At 40.7% G+C, this 22338-nt stretch overlaps 1 protein-coding gene across 3 annotated transcripts in view; it reads left to right on the forward strand.

Moving 5' to 3' along the window:
- The window catches only part of RAB40C (RAB40C, member RAS oncogene family), a 42338-nt gene that overhangs the window by 9556 nt on the left and 10444 nt on the right, over window positions 1–22338 (forward strand). For all 3 annotated transcript variants that reach the window (XR_014557744.1, XM_083711156.1, XM_083711157.1), the window contains exon 3: window positions 19998–20058. Coding sequence is in view for 2 of the 3 variants with exons in the window: in XM_083711156.1 (XP_083567282.1) it covers window positions 19998–20058 (61 nt within the window). In the remaining variant the exon portion in view is untranslated. The remainder of the gene's footprint in view (window positions 1–19997; window positions 20059–22338) is intronic.

The following is a 22338-nucleotide window of genomic DNA, read 5'->3' on the forward strand; positions in this document are numbered from 1 at the left end:
TTTTGTAGGACTGCAGTTTCAATATCTCTTGTGTTCAAGACTGTGGATATCTACAGTCAGCTTCAGACTTCTATAATCCGGCTTTCCTACATGTCTTTTCTTTAATGGCACTTTTCTTTCTAGTGATAAGCGTGAAATTCTGCTTGCAAGAGGTTTTTGCAGGCAGTGTAAAACTCTATTCAGAAAGCTACATAGATACCAGAGTACACTGATGTGTATTGTCCTTTGCAGCCTCAGTTTGAGGTTCAAAGGTAAACCCTGTCTATGTTCTCCTCCCCACAGAAATTGTACTCCTTTGCTGTTCACTTTCAAAGAATGGTGGGTGAGCAACTGTAAAGCCACTTGCCCCAGCCACATGCTGTAAGGAAGATATTTGAGCAAAGTGCTGTTAGCTTCCTCAAATAAAAATGTTAAGGCCTGAAAAATATCTCTGCCCACTTCTTTCCCATTTCCCCCCTCCGTCTTCACATCTTTGTCATGCAGCTTAGAGCATGTAGCTGTTAGGAAGGGAAGGATTAAATTGTATTTGTCCCAATTGCCTGGAATGTAAAATGCACACAACAGGCTGTAAATTGTGTTCATTACCCCAAGCAGCCATGATCCCCATGTGAACTCCTATGAGGCATACAATTGCTGAACAGGGATCGAGGAGCCTCGGGGAACATTATGTAAGGAGGCAGCCCAGATGGGGCTGTTTTTAACCTCTCTTTTTCTTGCTGTCATGTACTGTGAAGAAGCTCACTATTACAGACACACTAAAAGAACTTGAGCTACTTAACTGGAAGTTTTGAGGTGTCCCCCATGTACTCTAATGGTGTATTCTACTGCTGGAGCATGTAGCTAAAGAATATTTGGCCCAGCTAGCTTGCTACATGTGTCCAGGGAATGAGGTGGGGAAGTTCATCACTATAGCCGTCTTGAATGGGGTACACCTGTTTGGTGCAGGGATAGAAAGACATTGAGATCCCTCCCCTTGTGCTGAAAAGAAACTTCTGTGGCAAACTCATTGGGGTCTATAGGGTTTGCTAGGTAATTAAAGTACTTGAAATAGGTTGGTGCCTCTTTATTGACATTTCTTTTGGTGTGAAGTTGGTAAGCTATCAAGTTACTTCATATATCCAATCAACTAGTTCTTTAGCAACAAAACCTCTTCACTCTTCTGGGTCTTCTCTATGCAACCATGAACTTCACTAATCAAAGATAATATCCTGTTATTGTTCAATTTGACTATTACTTTGGATTATACCTTCCAGGATGAATGGCAGAGGGCAGGGTAGGTAGATATGTATACTCCTTCATGTGACTTATACCTCTATTGTCAAATCATAGCTACCCCCAAATTCACAGGAATCTGTCTCAGAACAGCTGATTATGTAAATTATGTAAACAACTGAGTTAGTGGCAGGCTCTTACAACTTTGGTTTTATGCAGAGTAAACTTGGTTATGTATCTCTCAATGTGTATATACACACACAGACAAATGTTTCTCACTTTCCACATGCACGCCCCCCCCCCCCCACTCTTCCTCTACAGTGGTACCTCGGTTGTAAAACGTAATCCGTTCCATAAAACCGTCCATTCGACTTCCGAAACATTTGACAACCAAGGTGCAATGGGCGGTCGGCAAATTCCATTGAGAAAATGGAGAAACATGCCTCGAAGCTGTTCAACTTCTGAGGCACATTCGAAAACAGAAGCATTCACTTCCGGATTTTCGGTGTTCAGGTTCTGATTCGTTTGGCTTCCAAAATGCTTGAAAACCAAGGTTCCACTGTATAGCTTTTGCCATCCTAATTAAGCTGTATTGTTCATCTTTTCTTACTGGTAATGTATACCAGTGTCAAAATCTTTGAAAATGAAACACCAATAATCTGTTTCAGTTGAACTGTTGCTCCAACTATGGTCAAATTCATTGCTTAGGAACTGAAGGAAGGAAGCTTTTGTGGTTCTGTTAAGAATTGGATATAGAGTCACTATTCATTAGCATCTGTTGAGGCAGGAGTGCCCACCCATGCACATACTTTGTAGTGTTTCTCTCAGTGTTAAGACACATCTTGCTGTAATGTCTTATAGTTTGAAGTGCACAACAGACCTTTCTTCATACCGAGTTCCATACTCAATTCTGGATGACAGTATTGATCTTCAAGCCTTACTCAAGTTTCTGAGCTGTGTTGGCTGGCCAGCCTCTGAAGAGTGTCTGAATTATTGGGTGCACATTATTGATGAAAGAACTCACTTGCTTTTGTAACAAGTCTAGTATGCAGCACAGTATGGTCAAGATGCTGCTGTGCCATAAACATCAATATTTATCAGCTTTTAAATAATCCTTCCTTCAAAATTCATGGCAACAAACAAATAAGAAATTATACACACACCGGGGGGGAGAGAGAGAGATGTTTGTATGCAGTTAAACACTGAAACATTATTTAAATTTGGTGGATTGGTATTTTTTAAACTAAAATAGCTAGCAACTGATGGCCTTCACACTCTGGCAGAAGGGGTGGGGCAGGTCTCTCTAGGCAGGAAATTCCAAAGTCTGGGTATGCACACTCAAAAAGACCCTGCTCTAGTCCTAATCAACCATGATTTTGGAACACATAAAGATACAGTGGTACCTTATGAACTTAATTCATTCCAGAAGTCCGTTCTTAAACCGAAACCATTCTTAAATCAAGGCATTCTTTCCCTAATGAGGCCTCCCACTGCCGGTGCCCTTCTACCGTTCGGCTTCTGTTCGTACACCAAGGTAAAGTTTGTAGACCGGGACACTACATCCGGTTTTGCAGAGTTCATAAACCGAATAGTTCATAAACAGGGCTGTTCTTAAACCAAGGTACCACTGTACCCAGCTACCTACTTGGCCATGGGTTATAACTGCAGACATCTCTGAACAGAAACACAGGGTTCAGGAGAAAGCATGAAGTCATAACAGCCTGTAGTCTGTTCCATTAGTTGTGGAGAGGAGGGAGTTCCTTGTCTGACACAGTGCTCTGTAAAGCTTCTGGAACAGGCCTCCATCACCTTCCAGAAGACAACTGCTTCACACCTGGTGTTTTTACCTGGCTGGAATGTGTCCTTGAAATCTCAGGATGGCTGTTGCGTGTCATGATGGAGTACAGAGAGATGTGTCAGTGTATGTAGGTACTACCCTACATTACAAAAGTAAAGCTTACATTTGTTGCCCTGGGCACACTTGCTTCTGACCCTGCCTGCCACTGGCATGTGACCCATGGAACATTTCCCAGAAGGGAGTGCAACCCTTGGGCTGAAAAAGGTTCCCCATATTTAAAAAAGGTAAAGGTACCCCTGCCTGTAAGGGCCAGTCGTGTCCGACTCTAGGGTTGTGCGCTCATCTCACTCTATAGGCCGGGAGCCAGCGCTGTCCAAAGACACTTCCGGGTCACGTGGCCAGCGTGACGAAGCTGCTCTGGCGAGCCAGCACCAGCGCAGCTCACGGAAACGCCGTTTACCTTCCCGCTATAAAGCGGTACCTATTTATCTACTTGCACTTAAGGGTGCTTTCGAACTGCTAGGTGGGCAGGAGTCCCCATATTTAGATACTTGAAAAAAATATTTGAGAATATCTGACAAGCTAGCTGGTGGGTGTTCTCTCTTGATGAGTGATATGCCTGCTCAGTGCTACTCCAGTGTGTGTTCCTTATTCCCAGTTGTTGTTGTTTAAGTAAAATTACCCTAACGAGCAAAGGAAAATGTAAGTAAATGGATAAGAGGGGGGATAAATAAGCAACCAGTATTCATTTGGTTTCATTTTGCAGTCCATGGAACCTCATGAAGACAAAAGCTAACTACAGGCAAGATTACTAAACCATCCTTGAGTGTTGTGATTAGAAACTTGGAATCATCCTTAAACACCTCTCTATTAAAGTGGCAAGTCTATTCATTTCAGACTCCCTGTAGCAGCAGAGGATGCTGCTTCCTGTTGTTCCAAGCAAATCCTGTTTCAAGTACCGTGGGGAACAAACATCCTTTTACAGCCCATATGTTGCTGTATTCATTTCCTTGTAGAATACAATCATTATGTAGGAGAATGTTTTCCAAATAGTAGTTGTCTGAAGTATGGTATCAGAGTAATATGTTGAAGTTTTCTATTGAAATATTGATCTGACGCTTCAAACTTCTTATCCTTGTCTCTCTATATTAGTGCAGAGTGCAGAGAAGTATATATCTAGATAAGGGTTGGTGCCTTCAGTAAGCCTTTGTGGAATGCATAGTTTATTAAATGTAAATGATAGCTTTCATACTCCAATCCTGTCTATATAATAAAACAAATCCAATATATAAGTAATAACAGTACTAGAGTATAATTTATAGACTTACTCAAATTCATGAATATGCCTTCTGGTCATAAGATGGATCTTTTAATTATGCATCTACTTTATTTGGCTCCTTTACTTCTTTATAACTCACCCTTCTGTAAGAATAAGGAGGCTTAATGATGAAAATAAACAGCATCAAAAACAAAAATAAAACCACCATGCAAATTACAGCAAAACAATAACAAGCATGACATTATAGAAATGGTGTCACTCCTACTACTTACTACCTGGCCTGCCAGAACAAATAGATTGTAAACTGCCTCTTGAATGAATTTAGTGTGGGACTATGACTGCTGTCCTTGTAGATTAAGGATTGTGAACATAATATGAGTGATGCTGAAAGAAGGAAGAGTAGCAGAATCCCTTCCTATCTACCTGATCCCGAAACTATTCCACAGTTGGTTTGAGGCTGTCCTGAAGAACCTAACGAGCCGTGCTGGATCACACCAAAAGGCCTGTTTAGTCAAACGTCTTGTTGAAACAGGTGCTTGTGGAAAGCCTGCAAGCATACACAAGTGCAACAGCATTCTCCCCATGTGTTTTCCAGCAGCAGGTAAACACAGTGCTAGTAGCCATTGATATACAATTGTTTTCATGTATTTGAGGATTACCCTTAAAATTATCCAAGTGTAGAGGCTAATCTTGGGGGAAAGTTACAATTCAGATTCAAGTTCTTCAATAACTTTCAGATGGATGCCATTCAGATCCGGTTATTTGTCAATTCTTAATTTGTCAGTAAGGCGCAGAATTTCAACTCTTGGCAGTGCTTAACAACACAAACCCACCAACAGCATACAATTCAATATGGCTAACTTAACCCAACAACTCCCCCCACAATGCACAAACAAATCTCACTGCAGCCAACCAAAGACAATCAACAACACCCTAGACCACTCCGACCTCTCTCACCACTAAGGAAACATAACAAGCGAATAGAAAGAGAACCTACCCAAGTGACACTGACACAAAACCCCCACACATACACTAAAAGAACATAAGCTTTACCACCACACCCTCTCTTCTGCCCTCCCTTTTCTTCCCAACCCTATACTGCATATAACACCAATGTCTCAAAACAAATGTAACTGATCTGTAGAAAGAAGCAATACATATGCTTTTATAAACGAGGGAAATCTTTAATAATTTTTTTTAAAAAAAACAACAACACCTTGGCAATGCTATTTTGCTCAGTTCCTCCGAATTGCTCCCTGATAAATTTAATTCTGGTGCTGGGATCTGCTCTACATCTTATGCTGTAAAGGCAGATGCAAAGAATCCATTCATAGCAATCCTCTTTTCCTCCTTTAGTATACCTTTGACTACTTATTTATCCAATCAGCTTCCATGCTTCTAATGTATTTAAAGTTAGTGTTATTTGCTCTTTGTTTTTAGTGATGTGCATCTCAATTTCACCCCTTATTGCATTTGCTTGCATTTCTTTTGCCAAAATTTGTCTTCCTTTTTGCTGATTTTTCCTCATTTCCTTGTCTCTCATAGCTTCCTTGCCTCTACTTGTTAACCATTCTGGCATCCTCTTGGCTCTGGTTGTACCCTTTCCATCAGCAGGTATAAGGGAAGTAAATAAGAACCACAAAAATGAACATGGCATGAGTTTGTATTACCTCTTGTAAAATTTGGTGGTGGATAAACACGAAAATCATTGCTAATACTGTACCCAAGTCGCTAGAAACACTTCTATTTAGAACTAGATGAAATTATCAAACAAAGACAAGGCACCTTATATCGTAACACCAGACTAGCCACCTTATCGGTACACAACTAATAATAGGATCATAGTTGCAAAGTTGAGTAGCTTAGTTCTCAAATTCTTTATATCCAAAGCACTAGATATACTTCAGTCAATAAATACCAGGGAAAATAATGATATTAACACGGTGTATTTTGGGGTATGTGTGTGATGGTGGCTATCACTGTATCATATGAGCCTCTGGTCTGATCTAGCAAGCTGTTCCCATATTGTACCAGCATGGCATGAGGCATGTGACTCTGATGTGAGTGTACATTAGTTATTTTTTTTTTATAATATTTTTTATTAGTTTTATATAGTACAGAAAAAAGAATAAAGAAAGTGTTATAAAAGCCAAAAAGAAAAGTTACAAATTTTTCTTACCCTTTTTTCCAAATCTGTTGGACTTCCCCACATCCTCCCAACCCTGCATTCTCTGTGATACATAACGTCTGCAATTTGTTAACTTATTTCAATACTTATTGTATCTTCCTTTTTATCATGTTACCCAATTTCAAATGCATTATAACCCAAATCATGTACATTTTCATTTTAACACAATAAAGTTGTTTCATTATTCTATCTCTGGCTCCTTGTGCCTTAATTTCCATTTCTTGAATTTAACATTACTGAAGCTAGAATTTCCTAAAAGGTGCATTTTTTAACATTCATACAACTTATAATGTTTTTCCAAATAGTCTTTAAATTTTCTCCAATCTTCCTCAAATGTTTCTTCTCCCAAGTCTCGGATTCTGCCAGTCATTTCGGCCAGTTCCATATAATCCATCAACTGCGTGTGCCATTCCTCCAGTGTGGGTAAATCTTGTGTCTTCCAGTATTTTGCAATCAGAATCCTTGCTGCTGTAGTGGCATACATAAAAAAAGTTCTGTCCTTCTTAAACACTCTCCGGTCCACCATGCCCAGAAGGAAGGCCTCTGGTTTCTTAGGTAAGGTAAATCTCAGTACCTTTTTTAATTCATTATGAATCATTTCCCAGAAGGCCTTCACTTTCGGGCAGGTCCACCAGAGGTGAAAGAATGTCCCTTCCGCCTCTTTACATTTCCAGCATTTATTATCAGACAGGTGATATATCTTAGCAAGCTTGACTGGGGTCATGTACCACCGGTATATCATTTTCATAATGTTTTCCTTCAAGGCACTACATGCCGTAAATTTCATTCCGGTGTTCCATAACCTTTCCCAGTCTTTGAACATGATGTTATGCCCCAAATCCTGCGCCCACTTTATCATGGCGGATTTGACTGTCTCATCCTGAGTATTCCATTTAAGCAGCAGGTTATACATTCTCGAAAGTAATTTACTTTTTGGTTCTAACAATTCTGTCTCTAGTTTCGATTTTTCCACCTGGAATCCAACCTTCTTGTCTACTTTAAAACCTCTTGAATTTGTGCATAATGCAACCAATCTCGCACCTTGTTTTTTAGTTTTTCCAAGCTCTGCAGCCTCCAATTGTCTCCAATCTTTTCAATAATTTCCCCATATTTAGGCCAATTGGCTTCCATATTAGGTCTCTTACGTGCCTTGGCCTCCACCGGTGAGAGCCACCTCGGAGTCTTACTCTCCAATAAGTCTTTATATTTTGTCCAGACCATTAAAATTGCTCTCCTGACAATGTGGTTTTTAAACAATTTGTGCACTTTAACCTTGTCATACCACAAATATGCATGCCACCCAAAAGCATTGTCAAACCCTTCCAGATCAAGGACATCAGTGTTTTCCAGTAAAATCCAATCTTTCAACCAGCAGAAGGCTGCAGCTTCATAATATAACTTCAAGTCTGGCAGGGCAAATCCCCCTCTTTCTTTCGCATCAGTTAGTATCTTAAACTTTATTCGGGGGGAGTGTACATTAGTTATATGCCCCACCTTTCACCTTAAGAAGCTCAAAGTGGTGTGCATAACACAGTTATCTGTGCAACAGTTGATGCAATACAACAGTTCAAGAAAGTTGATGAGAGTAGAAAAGCTGACCGAACAGGCAAAGGGTTGGGCTAGAATGTATTTGCATGGAGTGCTTTATGTGAGTATCATTCAAAAATGTTTATTCCGCTATCTGTAGTCTGAAATAGTAATCTATTCTAGACTTCATTCTAATCTAATTCTTCTGCATGGGTAGATCCACTTAAACACCTATCTGTTAGCCTGTGCTTATTTAACTTTATACTGTGAGATTTGTAGAGCTAGTAGTCAACATACTCTTGCACTTGATCTGCTTTTTCTCCACTCTTTCCCCCCTCCCGGTTCATAGTCATATACTATCCAGCTTGTGGATCACAATACAATTGTTGTTTGTTTATTTATTTAAATGATTTATAAGCTGCCCTTCATAAACAATCTGAGGACAGGGTACATTGAAACTAATGAAACATATTCTGAGATAAAACATGTTTTCTCCCTCCAGCCATTTGCCTTTTTTCATTTCTGTAACTGCAAGGTGGTTGTCTGTGGGCATTCCACATATATAGTGATAACTGAAACGTCCCTTAGGCTGTATCTTCAGGTTTCTGATGAGTGAATGTGTGTGTGTCAAGTGATAAGGAAATACTGACAGCTGTTTCTGTACGTCACTTGGGTCAGCTGGTTTGTATGATCTTACATGTTGGTGGTTTATATAACCAAATTTTAGAGATGAGGAAAACAAAGTTAACAAATTGCCTACTATTGTTCTTTTCTCACATTTAAGTGGCTTTGAAATAAATGAATATTTAATGTATTTTTGTTGCTTTTGTTACCTACTCATGCTGGCTTATGTTATGGTAGACTGAAAGGGTACCTTTCTGAAATACTCATGCTCCCTGAGAGCTAGTGTGGTGTAGTGGTTAAGAGCGGTAGATTCGTAATCTGGGGAACTGGGTTCGCGTCTCTGCTCCTCCACATGCAGCTGCTGGGTGACCTTGGGCTAGTCACACTTCTCTGAAGTCTCTCAGCCTCATTCACCTCAGAGTGTTTGTTGTGGGGGAGGAAGGGAAAGGAGAATGTTAGCCGCTTTGAGACTCCTCTGGGTAGTGATAAAGCGGGATATCAAATCCAAATTCTTCTTCTCTTCTTCTTAAGTCCACATTGTGTCTAAAGGAAGGCACATATGTTAAATTTGTGTTAACACATATGTATGCTTCTTGGGAAACAGGGATTGCCTGCAGCTGCTTGTCAAGCTTGCAGTCAGTGGCAAATGTAAGTTTGCTGCCATGTAATGTATGCATTGACTTATGTGGTTGTTTTTGTAAGAATATATTTAAGGAACTTAAAGTACAGTAGCTTTTAACCACTTATGTTGATGTGTTGTTCAGAACTTTGTGTATTCAGGTATATGGCCCACAACAAATACAGTGCTGTGGTCTCTAAAATACCTAAAATGAGTCAAAGAAACAACAACTTGCTTAGAGGACTCTTCAGCAAATATTCTGTTACTTCTCCTGTGCCTTATGCAAGTCTACAGATTGCTGACATCCTAAGCATTCACATCTACCAATGTTGTTTTGTAAGGTCGTCGATATTTCAGTGAGCTCTAGTTATGGCCAAACTATATCTTCTTATGAAGTGAATTTGTGGTCCATCAGCTGTTGCTTCCTCCTCCTTTTACAATACAAAACAAACCATTATATGAAAGTAAAGCTGCTGTTAATGTCCCTGTGATGACAGGATTTATTGTGAGGCAAGAATCCTAGTGCATTAGCACTTTTCTCTAGAGGCTGTTGTGGATGAGCCTCTTGGCTTATTCTCTGCCATCTGCAAGTCCCAAATTCAATCCCAGATCTGCCTCCAGGGTCCTGGAACAGTGCACCTTCTGGTCTGATTATGTCTGGTATTTGAACAGCAATCTGCTGATTTTAAAAAGCCAGTTAATGCATACATTACATTGCATTTATTTTAAAAATGTACTTACTGATTTATTTGTGTCTACCTAAATGACTAATTCAAAAGAACTAATTCTAATAGTCTTTTCATAACTCCTGGTGGTGTATCTTGTTGTAGGGGCTTTGTCAGACAATGTCACAAGTCTACCCCTGTTACTGGAAATGCACATTTTCATTATCTAAAATGCTCTGAGTAGGGTTTTTTTGTTTGTAATTATGGGATATGACTACTTTAATACTTTAACAATCACAACATCTGCTAGTGAAAATAAGATTACAAATAAATGTAAACATCCCAAACTACCAGCAAATAAAGTACTAGACCCTAGTGACTTTCCCTAATAGAAAACTCTTGTAGCCCCTTCTGGAAGCTATTGGAAAGGTGTTCTGGCAGATCTTTGGGAAGTCATTTAACAGCCCCAAGGCGACCATTGAAATAACTCATCCAATGATGGGACCTGAAACAAGGCACTAAATTCTGATTTTAATTATATAGGAGGCTGGTACTTACAGGGAGAAGCAGTCCCATACATCTTTCTTCTATGGCGATCACTCATAGCCAAGTAAGATTGTCTTCCATGAAAACAGTCTTAGCAGTGAGTCCGTAAGTGACTGTGGAAGCCAATTCTGATAATAATTACTTTTCAATTACAATCCAAAAATAACCTCATTATAACAATGCCAATTTATAATAGAATTACTAATACCAATCATTCAAATACTGAATTATATACAGTGGTACCTTGGGTTAAGAACTTAATTCGTTCTGGAGGACTGTTCTTAACCGGAAACTGTTCTTAACCTGAAGCACCACTTTAGCTAATGGGGCCTCCTGCTGCTGCCGCTGCCGTCGCGCAATTTCTGTTCTCATCCTGAAGCAAACTTCTTAACCCGAGGTAATATTTCTGGGTTAGCGGAGTCTGTAACCTGAAGCGTATGTAACCCGAGGTACCACTGTAATTTAGATAAGGTGGTTTGATTGTTTTCTTTATTTCTGCGTTCCAAAATCTTCTTGTTGTTGTTTAGTCGTTTAGTCGTTTCCGACTCTTCTTGACCCCATGGACCAGAGCACGCCATGCACTCCTGTCTTCCACTGCCTCCTGCAGTTTGGTCAAACTCATGCTGGTAGCTTCGAGAAGACTATCCAACCATCTCGTCCTCTGTCGTCCCCTTCTCCTTGTGCCCTCCATCTTTCCCAACATCAGGGTCTTTTCCAGGGAGTTTTCTCTTCTCATGAGGTGGCCAAAGTATTGGAGCCTCAGCTTCAGGATCTGTCCTTCCAGTGAGCACTCAGGGCTGATTTCCTTAAGAATGGATAGGTTTGATCCCACTGTGAATGGTTCATTTTGAGAGCCATTGTAAGCAGTCCCATAAATATGTGGGTCCAAGGGTATGAAGAGTTAGATTCTAACAATCAGCTGCTTGTCAGGGCTTGCAGGGGTGAAAACAAGTCACCTGATGTCATTGTGATGCCAGGCGATTGACAGATATCTTCGCACCCTGTCAGTTGACCTGCAAGCAGGGAGGGACTTTGAATTGATCCCAGAAGCTGGTATTCAGGATAATCATAGTGGGGTTGGTTGCATATGCTCCTGCCACTCTCCATGCTCTAGGAGATGAACATTTTGTACTAGCTAAAGTTTCTAAGCTGTCTTAAAGGCAGCCCATGTGGAACACATTACCATAATTCAGAGCTTTGTGTGTCGTGACACATTAGTGTGTTGGCTGCAGTGTCTGGGTGTGTCGTGCAATATGTGACCATATATCTTATAAGGTGTTAGTTTTCCCTTTGGTTTGCTAGTAAAACTGAATTACTGTGTTGCAAAATGATGCATATCTAAAATGTGTGTCACCAACATGAGAAGTTTGGAAAGCTCTGCCATAGTTGGTCTAAGAAGTTAGAAGAATTGGAGTTTGGGGGAAATTATTCCTTCTTCAATAATGGAGTGTAGTCTAGAGCTGTTACCAGTTCTTGTCACGGACATCTTCTGCCTCTACTTCAGGGGTGTCTTATAGTCCAAGAGGGCATACAGGCAATGAAACAGTTCTAATGAGCTAATACCAGGTCTATCATTCCCTTGCTGAATCACTGTTTACTGTCTTTGGTTTTTTATATTGTGTATAAACTCCTTTAGCCTTCACAAGACAGCATAATAGCTGGATCTATTATTTTCCCAATGTGGGAACTTCCTGTGCAAATAGTGACTCTGTTTTGCCTCATATGTAATGCAGCCTTTGAAACACAGTGTTGTTAATTGTCAACAGATTGAGCAAAGTACAATGTAAACATATCATAAGAACAACTTTGAGATGGGCAGCTGCAGGTGACCATTTTCCTTTTTCCTTATATAGATACAACTGAAAGCTTGCCAAGAATTGAGATTATTACTTGACTACAGCAAACATAGGTGTAGGGCCTGGTAGATGCAATAACTTTAAGAGTTGCTGGGTGTATTTGCGCATGAACAGATTCACAACATTGTGCTTATGACTTTTGCTTTAGTTGTGCTAAAAGTTGGTAAATAACAATACGTATAAAGAGCTTAAAGGGCCCCAGAGTCTTAATAAACTAACTCCTGTTTAATTGCAAATTCAGTATGACTAGAGAAGCAGAGTTGGAATGTGGGCTAAGCTGAAAACAGCTCAGACCGGTTTTCTGTGCCTTGCCAATGCAACAGTTCCAGCAGGATATGGACAACATCATTGGTGTTCAATGCAGTGCCTGCATTCCTACCTTGCCCTCTAGATATGTAGTTACCAAACAGAGTTTCATACTTGGTGGATAACTAAGGCCCAATTCTGACTTTAATTTCTTGGTATCCTTTTGGGACAGACATAGAGAAATGGAGAATTGCTACAGGCATGAGAGTTCCTCATGCTCCAGCAGTGATTAGACACACAAATCTTGGTCCACTAGATTCAGAACAGGCAAAAAAGGAAGTGTGAAATAACACATTCACTACTATATGATGTGTTGATGGCCACTAACTTGAATCCTTATTTAAAGGGTTATAAACAAATGATTGAGGAGACCTTTGTTGACATTTTTAACCATGATCATTAAATGATACTTGCATGTTCATAGACAATATTCCACTGAAAACTAATTGCTTGAATGGGAAGGGATAACTGCTTTCAAGTCCTGATTGATGGATTTCCAGCGGCATCTGGCCATTGTCAGCACAGTGAAATCCATTACACTTCATTACTGGATGGGCCCCATTATATTACTGAATCAGGCACCCTGCTGGAGGGTGTAAAGCCAGGGCTGCCCTGCTACAGGCACAGGGCTCTGCTCCTTGCCAGCTTTCTACCATGTGCACACGAAACCACGACTGCAGACCAGCTTCTGCATTCCAACTTGGTCAGAGAACCCCTCCCACAATCAACCGTGGAACGCAGTGCCTCATGGGTGTTGTCATCTTAGCATGGCAGCTGAATATGGGCTGTAGGAGTGGAGACAGCAGTGACACCTGCTGGACCCTGGACTCGCCATTCAGTGAAGGCTCAAATCCAGCAGGAAGAAATCCATCAGATGATGCTCTTGTGATCATGACTTATAAGCAGGGATGTTGCAAGAGTGTTTAGCAGAGGAGTTTGATGGGGATGCCCAGAGTGCTGTCTTACAGTGTGACCTGAAACACCTGTGCTATGTTTGTCTTCCTGACTGAGAACATGGAAAACTACACCTGCAGCAAGTGCAAACTGGTTGCCTTGCTGGAAGAGAAGATATAGCAACTTGAGGCCCTCCTATCCACACTTCATGCTATCGGGCAAGATGAAGAAATTCTTGCTAGACCAGAGTGTACTGTCCTGGAATAGAGATGCAGGTAGAGTGCCCTTAGGGGGGAGGAAGATCTTCCAATGCAGGAGACGAACCCCAGAAGGAACAAAAAAGCAGGACTGTCGGGAGCTATGCTATGTCAAGGGTCTGGAAACAAAACCTTATGAGGAACTGTTGAGGAAATTGGGTATGTTTAGCCTGGGAAAGAGGAGACTGAAAGAAGATATGATAGCCATCTTCAAATATCTAAAGAGCTGTTACATGGAAGATGGAGCAAGCTTGTTTTCTTTTGCTCCAGAGGCTAGGTCCTGAATCAATGGCTTCAAGTTACAAGAAAGGAGATTCTGACTAAACCTAAGTAAGAACTTTCTGACGGTAAGGGTTGTTTGACAATGGAACAGACTCCCTCGGTAGGTGGTGGACTCTCCTTCCTTGGAGGTTTTTAAGTAGAGGTTGGATGGCCATCTGTCATGCATATTTAGTTTGAGATTCCTGCATTGCAGGCAGTTAGACTAGATGACATTCTGGCTCTCTTCCAACTCTAGAATGATATGGTTCTATGATTCTATTATTATGGTTTAGCATTATAATTAAAACTTAATATTTTTCAAGGCCAGGGTTCAAATCCCTACCCATTGGATGACCTTGGGCCAGTTACTGTTTCAGCCAAACCTACCTCACAGGATTGTTGTGAAAATGAAATTGGGAGGGGGAGAACCATGTACACCATCTTTTGTTCCTTGGAGGAAAAGAAGAATATAGATATAAGAAATAAACATTTGCAACCATAGCTTAGAAAGAAATATGTTTTTCCATTTGTCTGTTGGTAGTTAACAACTTATCAGGCCCCGGGCTTTTTCATTTAGCACCAACCTGCAACATTAAATCAACTTTTATCATACTCTTATATCTTGTTAGTCTCTTTCTCTGTGCCTTGTTTTGTGCTCTCTCCTAATTTTTTGTCTTTTACACTCTCCCCTTCTTTCCATCTCTTAAATGATCGTGGATCTGCTACAGTGACCCATATTCAGATGGAGCATAGCCCCATTGTGTCTTCCACATAGCTAGACACATTAAACCACATTTGTGTAATTTCCTGCCACTGAATTGAGCCTGGCATGCCAGACATGAAGCCAATTTGGCCTAGTGGGTGGAGAGCTGGACTAGAACCTAGGAGACCAGAATTCAAATTCCGACTCAATCATGAAGCTCATCCTAGCCTACAAGGTTGTTGGGTTGAAACTGAGAATGAGGGAACTGTATATGTTGCCTAAAGCCTCATTGAAGGAAAAGTGGGATATAAATGTAATAGTAAATAAATGGTAAAATGGTAAACTTTTTTGTTTTCATGCCTGAGACTGCAACATTTTCAGGCATCTGATAGGCTACAATTACGTGGCTAGTGGCTTGCATTTTATCTTGGAGTGTCATGTTGGGTAGATCTGCTATAAGCAATAGAATCAAATTGGTTTGTACATTGTCTACCAACAGAGCATATCCATGTAACTGAATGCTTGAACTTCAGTTTTTAATTTCATAGTTTGATCCAATGGTCTTTCTCACCGAAAACTCTTTAATATGTAAATTCATAATGTCCAGCCCAGGGAGATGTGGATGGCACATAAACTAGAAGCAGAGTAAATAACAAATCAAAAATGTAGCAATATAGTGAAATAAAGTAACACAACTCCTATTAAGATCGATCAACAGACTGGTGCTTCTCAGTATGCATATAAATATATGGATATTCACAGTTTGCTGAAGAAAACTCCAATATTTCCCTACAACAGTTGTAAAGATGGGAGTTTATGGGGAGGTAGCTAAAGCACTCAGGTATTTAAAGGCTGACTTTCAGCAGTATCCCAAAAGCCTCTGTGCAATAGTGCCACCCAGTGGCACAAACATGTCAGTTTCTGCCTTATTCATTTGAAAGTTTGTTCAGTGTTATGTAACATAGATGGTTGGGGCAGTTGAGCTGTACTCCACCTCATGAACTTGTCTGAACAAGCCTGATGATTTCAAAAGTGAAATACTTGCTGCTGAAATGAGTTCCTTTTTGTGATACGATTCCTTATGATACATTGTAATCAACTGTTTATAAAAGCTGAAGAGCGTTAGTGTTCTGGAATGCAAAGCAGAAGCAGAGGCTGGTTGCATCATTGACCCTGAAGGAAATATGTCTAGTGTAATTGTGAAGGAGTTGCACTGACGGCCTTAATATTTTAAGATCAAGTAGTGATACTGCTGCTAGCCTGAGATTTGGATTATGGAAGCGTTGCATTCATGGACAGTCCAGCACTGTGAAGATTTACCTAAATAAGAAGGAAAGCCTTTCACGCTGACTGGAACCTTTCCTTATATTTGCATAGGGTCAAACTATAAATTATGTTAATTGTATCATTGTAATTCTCATCTACTTTTTCACATTTAAAGAGAAGATGCAAGGGGGTGGGGTTGGAACCATGGCACACAATGAGGGGATTTAGCTCTTCCCCTCATACCCCAAGGCATTGATTTCCCCAAGCTGCTAATAGGTTTGGAGAAAGGAAGCTTCATTTGGCATTAAAGGAAAGCTTTCACAATTAGCATCATGTCTGGCTTGGCCAATGATATCACTGTGAATTAAGTCCGGCCCAAATAGTGACTGAAATACTATGAATTAAAAAGCAGCCAACCTGAAGGCCTAAAACTATTCCTTCCTAGGAAACTGAAATATTTGTTCAGTTTTGGGCTGGGCAGCTGCTTAGGAATTGGCAATAAATATTTTCTCTCTCTGCCAGGGCAAAGAACTGTGCTACCTTTCTATTGGTACATAAGGTAGCTACAGCAATGTATCTTCCAACGTGGGGGAGGCTGAATAAGGTTTGGGTTACTTCTGGGTTTGGGCCGGTGCTTGTATGTGTGGTTGCACACATATTGAATAAGCGTAATCAGTTGCTACCTGTATATTAAAAACAGCTTTAAAGTGTACAATTACAAAAATAACAGAGTGGGCCCTGAAGATATACTGTACTTTTCCGTGTATAAGACGGGGGGTTTTTTACTGGAAAATTATGTTTAAAATAGGGGGTTGTCTTATACATGGGTAGTGCCCAGGGGGGACATGGGATTGGTCGATGGAGCGAGCCAGAGATTGTCTGCAGCAAGGGATGTTGTTGAGTGGGTGTCGCTGTGGCAATTGGGCAGGCAACAGGCTGCTTCTGCTGGTGAGGGGACAGACATTAGGAAGCTGTTGCGACATGTGCGAGTGTTAGCATCGGCCATGTGGGTGAATGATTTTTGGCAACACCTCCCCTAAAAAAAGTTCAAGAACTCTGTGCAATCCTCCACAAAAAACAGCTCCACAACTCTGGGCAATCTCCCCCCATTTTCTTAATTTTTAGTCCCCCAAAATAGGAGTCATCTTATACATGGGGGTATGTTATACACAGAAAAGTACGGTACATCTCAGATTGAGCCTGAGGATTTTTAATCAATGGCTGTAAGTTGCTTTTTTTCTATAAACAAAAGTAGTCAGGTTGTCTTGTCAAACAGGGTTTTAATAGAAATGACAACATAAAACAAAATCTTTATTTTACATTCTAAGAATATATGTGAACTGTTGTAAGTCATGTGGGAGTTTGCCAATGCAGGTGTGCAACTTAAAGGCTATTCTTTGGAAATAAATGTTTTAACATGTTTATTGGGGGATACTGTGGTAGGCTAAGTGCCCAGAATGTTCCAGAAACATAGACTGCTCCTGGGCTGAACAGGAAGCAAATTTTCATTAACAGTTGGCAATCTGTAACTCAGGGTTGGCAGCCTGTGGCTAGATGACGACATGTGCCCTTAGCCTACTTTCATGTGACTGGAGCAGTGGGGAAGGGGATTATCAAAAGAGAAATGGCCTTGCCTACTTTCAGCTGTGGTTCCATCCACCACTGGCTTGTGCCCATCAACAGATTGCCTCCAATGGAATGCAGTCCCCACCCTTGTTATAACTTATTTTGAGACCTGAGCTAGCTGTAGATACTAGATCAGGGGTAGCCAACATGGTGCTTCCCTAGATATTGTTTGACCTCACCTCCAGCCAGTGTAAGCTGTGGTCAGGGAAGATGGGAGGTGTGGTTCCACAGCAGCTGGAGGGCACCACACTGGCAACTTGCGCACTAGATAGTTGGAGGATATTAAAATAGGAGTGTGTTGCCAACTATACTGGCGAGACACAGGACAAAGTTTTCTGGAGTTAGGGCTGCATCTCAGTAGTACTTGGTTCGCTGGCATCCATCTGTCACTAGACAATGGAGGAGTGCGCCTTCGGGGATGAAGTAATAATAATAATAATAATAATAATTCATTATTTATACCCCGCCCATCTGGCTGAGTTTCCCCAGCCACTCTGGGTGGCTCCCAATCAAGTGTTAAAAAAACAGTACAGCGTTAAATATTAAAATCTTCCCTGAACAGGGCTGCCTTCAGATGTCTTTTAAAGATAGGATAGCTGCTTAGTCTAACCTTTGGAGAGTTACAGCATGTTTTGTTGCAGCTGAGGCAGATGAAGATAGCCAGTTCACTTTCCTTGAAAGAATTTTTCCTCCATGGTTCATTCTTTACAGAGAAAATGATATTTTTAGTGTGGGGTGTGTTTAGTGTGTTTGGATCAAGTTAAAGAAATCATATGTAAAAATTTGTTTTTGAAGCAAGCTTTTGAAAAGTTTACTATATATTTCAAAGTCAGACTGCTTATACTTAAAATCTTCATTTCTTATGTGACCTGATAGGTTTGAAAGCATGTGTCCCTGGAAACGGTGAATCAGTGGGATTTCTTTCTTAAATTAAAGGAAGTGGTGCTTGATCTCATGTGGGGTAGGACCAATTGCCGGCATTCAGCTTCCTGTTTGAAGTTTGTTAACAATGGACTAATTAATATGCAGATTAAAGCATTGGGAGGAACTGGAAGAAAAGTGACCAGCTGTGACCTTATTAGTGCAATATCCAGGTCTCCAAGGATATTGACACAGATGTGTGGCAGAGAAATGAAATCTCTGTGTCAACACAATTGAATATGTATGAAGTATTTTGGTATACTTGCTAATAACAAAGCTGCCTAGTTAGAAATAGAACTCATTGACCTGGCATTTGACATGCCAATAGCGCTGTCAAGTTATTGTTAAGATGGCAGCAACATGACTATAGTATGAATTGTTTTTGAGAGTTGAATGCTACCTTTTGGTGGTGTATATGGCTGTGGCGGGAAGTTAAATAGCATTTCCATGCGCTCTGGCACTCGTCACGGTGTCCTGTTGTACCAGAAGTAGTTTAGTCATGCTGGCCACGTGACCCGGAAAGCTGTCTGTGGACAAACACTGGCTTCCTCAGCCTGAAAAGAGAGATGAGCACTGCACCCCATAGTCACCTTTGACTGGACTTAACCATTCAGGGATCCTTTACCTTTACCTTATGGTTGTATGTCCTTTTGCTTGCATACAAAAACTGTAATGCAAAGCTGTAATGTGCAGATCTTGGCCACAATCAGATGCATCCTCTGAAATTAAGCTTCAAAATGCAAATATCAGACTCTGTTGAGGTCCATGTCCCAATGATCCACCAACAAGCCACTGCTAGCTCAAAATCTAGATTTTTTTGGGTGGCATTCAACTAATGAGTAGGACCTTATGAAATGAATGAACATGTTTGAGTTAGGTCCTTAATTTCAGTGGGTCTAGTCTGAATGTAACATACCTGAATGCCACTCCTGGCCTTCACATTTCAGTAATAATACCTAGACAAAATACACTGTACTCAAAGTGAGGGTACAAATCTTAAGTGGATGAATTCAACATCAAGTTGAGGGGGGGAAATATAAACAATTGGTAGGGTGTGTTTTTTACAATCAAGTACTGTAGTATATAAATTTTGTTGTAGTAGTTTTTTAATTTAACGTTATGCTAAATATGGTGAAGAAATTGTATTTAACTAGAAGTAGGTCAGGTGACAAACAGCTCTTGGTTCCTCATTCCTCACAGCTAACTTTTTTTGTGTTGTAAGAGACCTAAATGTCCTTGCTACCAGATAAATGATAATTGTCTGTTTACTGCTCTTCTGAGTTGCTTGTTTTGTATATTAAAACTTACTATGCTACTACCACAAGCATCATTCCCCCAAACACTGGGTGTTGTGACAGCTTTTTCTGGTTATGAACACTTACATGTCACTGAAATAGTGCCGTTATGCCTGGTTTTTGTGTAATCACATTCTATTGTTATTATTTACAGGAATTGACTACAAGACCACAACAATCCTGTTAGATGGCAGACGAGTCAAACTGGAGCTCTGGTAAGGTTGCATTGCTGAAATCTTACCAAAGTATTAAGAATGCCTACATGACCTTAAGCCAAGAAAGAACTTGGGTTCATCAATATAATGTTCTTGCAAGCTTAGAAGTGGCTGCCTGGGCTTATCTGGAGACGTTCATAGATACCGATTTCATTTAATTATAGCATGTAGATTACATTTTTCCTTATCCCATCCTTCTCTTGTATGGCCTGGCTTCACCAGCTCGGCTTCACAAGCACCATCTCCTCCCTCTTCCTTCTACTGCTGCTACATGCTGAAAAGAAAACAAGGGGCTTACAGCATACAACAGGCATAGGCAAACTCGGCCCTCCAGATGTTTTGGGACTACAACTCCCATCATCCCTGACCACTGGTCCTGTTAGGTAGGGATGATGGGAGTTGTAGTCCCAAAACATCTGGAGGGCTGAGTGTGCCTATGCCTGGCATACAACATAATTTAACCTTGCATACAGATTTACAATGTGAATGGAAGACATGAAGAAAAACAAGGAAGTAAAGCAGGACAGTAGGGGAAGATATGCTAAGTCACTTTTCCCACCTTCAGTTTGTGTGTGTCTCGGCAGATTTTATTTTTTGCCATATTTTTTGCCCTGTGGCCTAAGGACAGTTTACCTTTAAACGTGTACATCTGGTCCTGCGTGAAAGCACTTTCAAAACAGTCCTGGTTCCTACTTAGTGTTCATTCTAAGAGCATTGGTTTTTGGCCACTTATGGAAGGATGTACAAGGAGGATGGTGTGTGAATTTAGTCACAAAGTCTCTACCACAAAAGCATCCAGTGTGGTGCCCACTAGATGTTGTTGGGCAGCATCAGCCCCAGCCAGCGTAGTCTATGGTTGAGGATGACTGGAATTGTAATCCATTGCCCTGGTCTACCATAATTATTACCACTCTCTCCCTCACATTATGCTGTTTGCAACAGGATAGATGGAACAAGCTTCTAGTCTGTAGTGACGGGTGTATAAGAAAAGTGCCAGCAAAAATCTGACCCTTTAGATATTTAGTAATGCCTCAATTGCACCAAAAATCTGATCTCCCTGGGAAATCTGATGCAGGGGAATGAGGGTGGTGAGGCCTCCAGCTGTTTGTCATGCACCCCTCCCAGGTCATTGGACACAGCAGAGACCAACACACTACAATGTGTTCTGTGACTAACCTGACCGCAGCTTGCACTTATGTAGGCACTTGCTTAGGTCAGCAGAGCACTCCTCATAGCATCACAGATGTCTGGTGATGCCCCTTGGTGTGCTGTAATGTTTAAATAGATGAGAAGGCATGGCTTAAATCTACACACAAGCTCTGAGGCAGCTGGTGTCCTTAACACACCCTATGTTTGTTTACTACAGAACACGTTGTACTCCTAAACAGAGTTGTAAGAATTCCTCAGTGTAATGTCAGCCTCTGGAGTAGCCATTGAATGCTGAACTCAAACATATCTTCTCCAGCCAAAATTTGTCCTTTCTTTGTTTTCATAGCAGCTTTTTAAATGAAGAGCTAAGAATTCTCTCTACGGCTAGGCAGTACTGAAGGACTGCTTCCAACACTTTTCTTTTATGTGTATGTGGAAGTTGGATGACAGAGAGAGTCCACCAACTTGCCATATTCATTAAAGATAACCTTTCATGTGCATTTTTGTGGATTAATGATCTTTTCTGAGCCCACACCCCCATCCATACCAATCATTTGTAGCACTTCTTAAATCTTCAAGAGGATATGTTCTCACTCACCTAACAAAAAGTTAACTGAACTTTCATGTAGACAGGCCTATGCAGTTGTTGTTTTTTTTAAAAAAAAAACGTGAACATTTTAATGATTGTTCTGTAGTGCTCTTAATAGAGGGGGATTTCTTATTTTGCTGCAGACTCCCTGATGCTTTCTGAAAGGGTGGTATATAAATACTTTTATAAATAAATAAATTCGCATTTGACAGCAATTTGTAATCACTGTATGCCACTGTGCAGGAAGCACATCTGGCATAACTTTTTTTTTAAAGTGTAATTGCAGAGAGAGAGAAATGAGAGGGGGCAAGCAAACTTTTCACTGGAAGAGGTTTCTGAAGCTGAAGTGTCCTGGTGAAAAAAGCCTTAACCTTTGCACCCCACCCACCTAACCACCAAAGGCGAGACAGAGCTCAGCCATTATCTTAGAATGGGCAGTTTTGAATGAGAGGGTGTGTTTTGTTGTTGTCTAAGTTGTTGTTGTCACTAAAAAGGGGGGTTGGTGCTAGTAACTTGACAAAGGCCACCTGGTGAAACCATGA

The sequence above is a fragment of the Podarcis gaigeae genome, assembly GCF_964106915.1.
Source record: "Podarcis gaigeae genome assembly, chromosome: 14".
NCBI lineage: Eukaryota > Metazoa > Chordata > Lepidosauria > Squamata > Lacertidae > Podarcis > Podarcis gaigeae.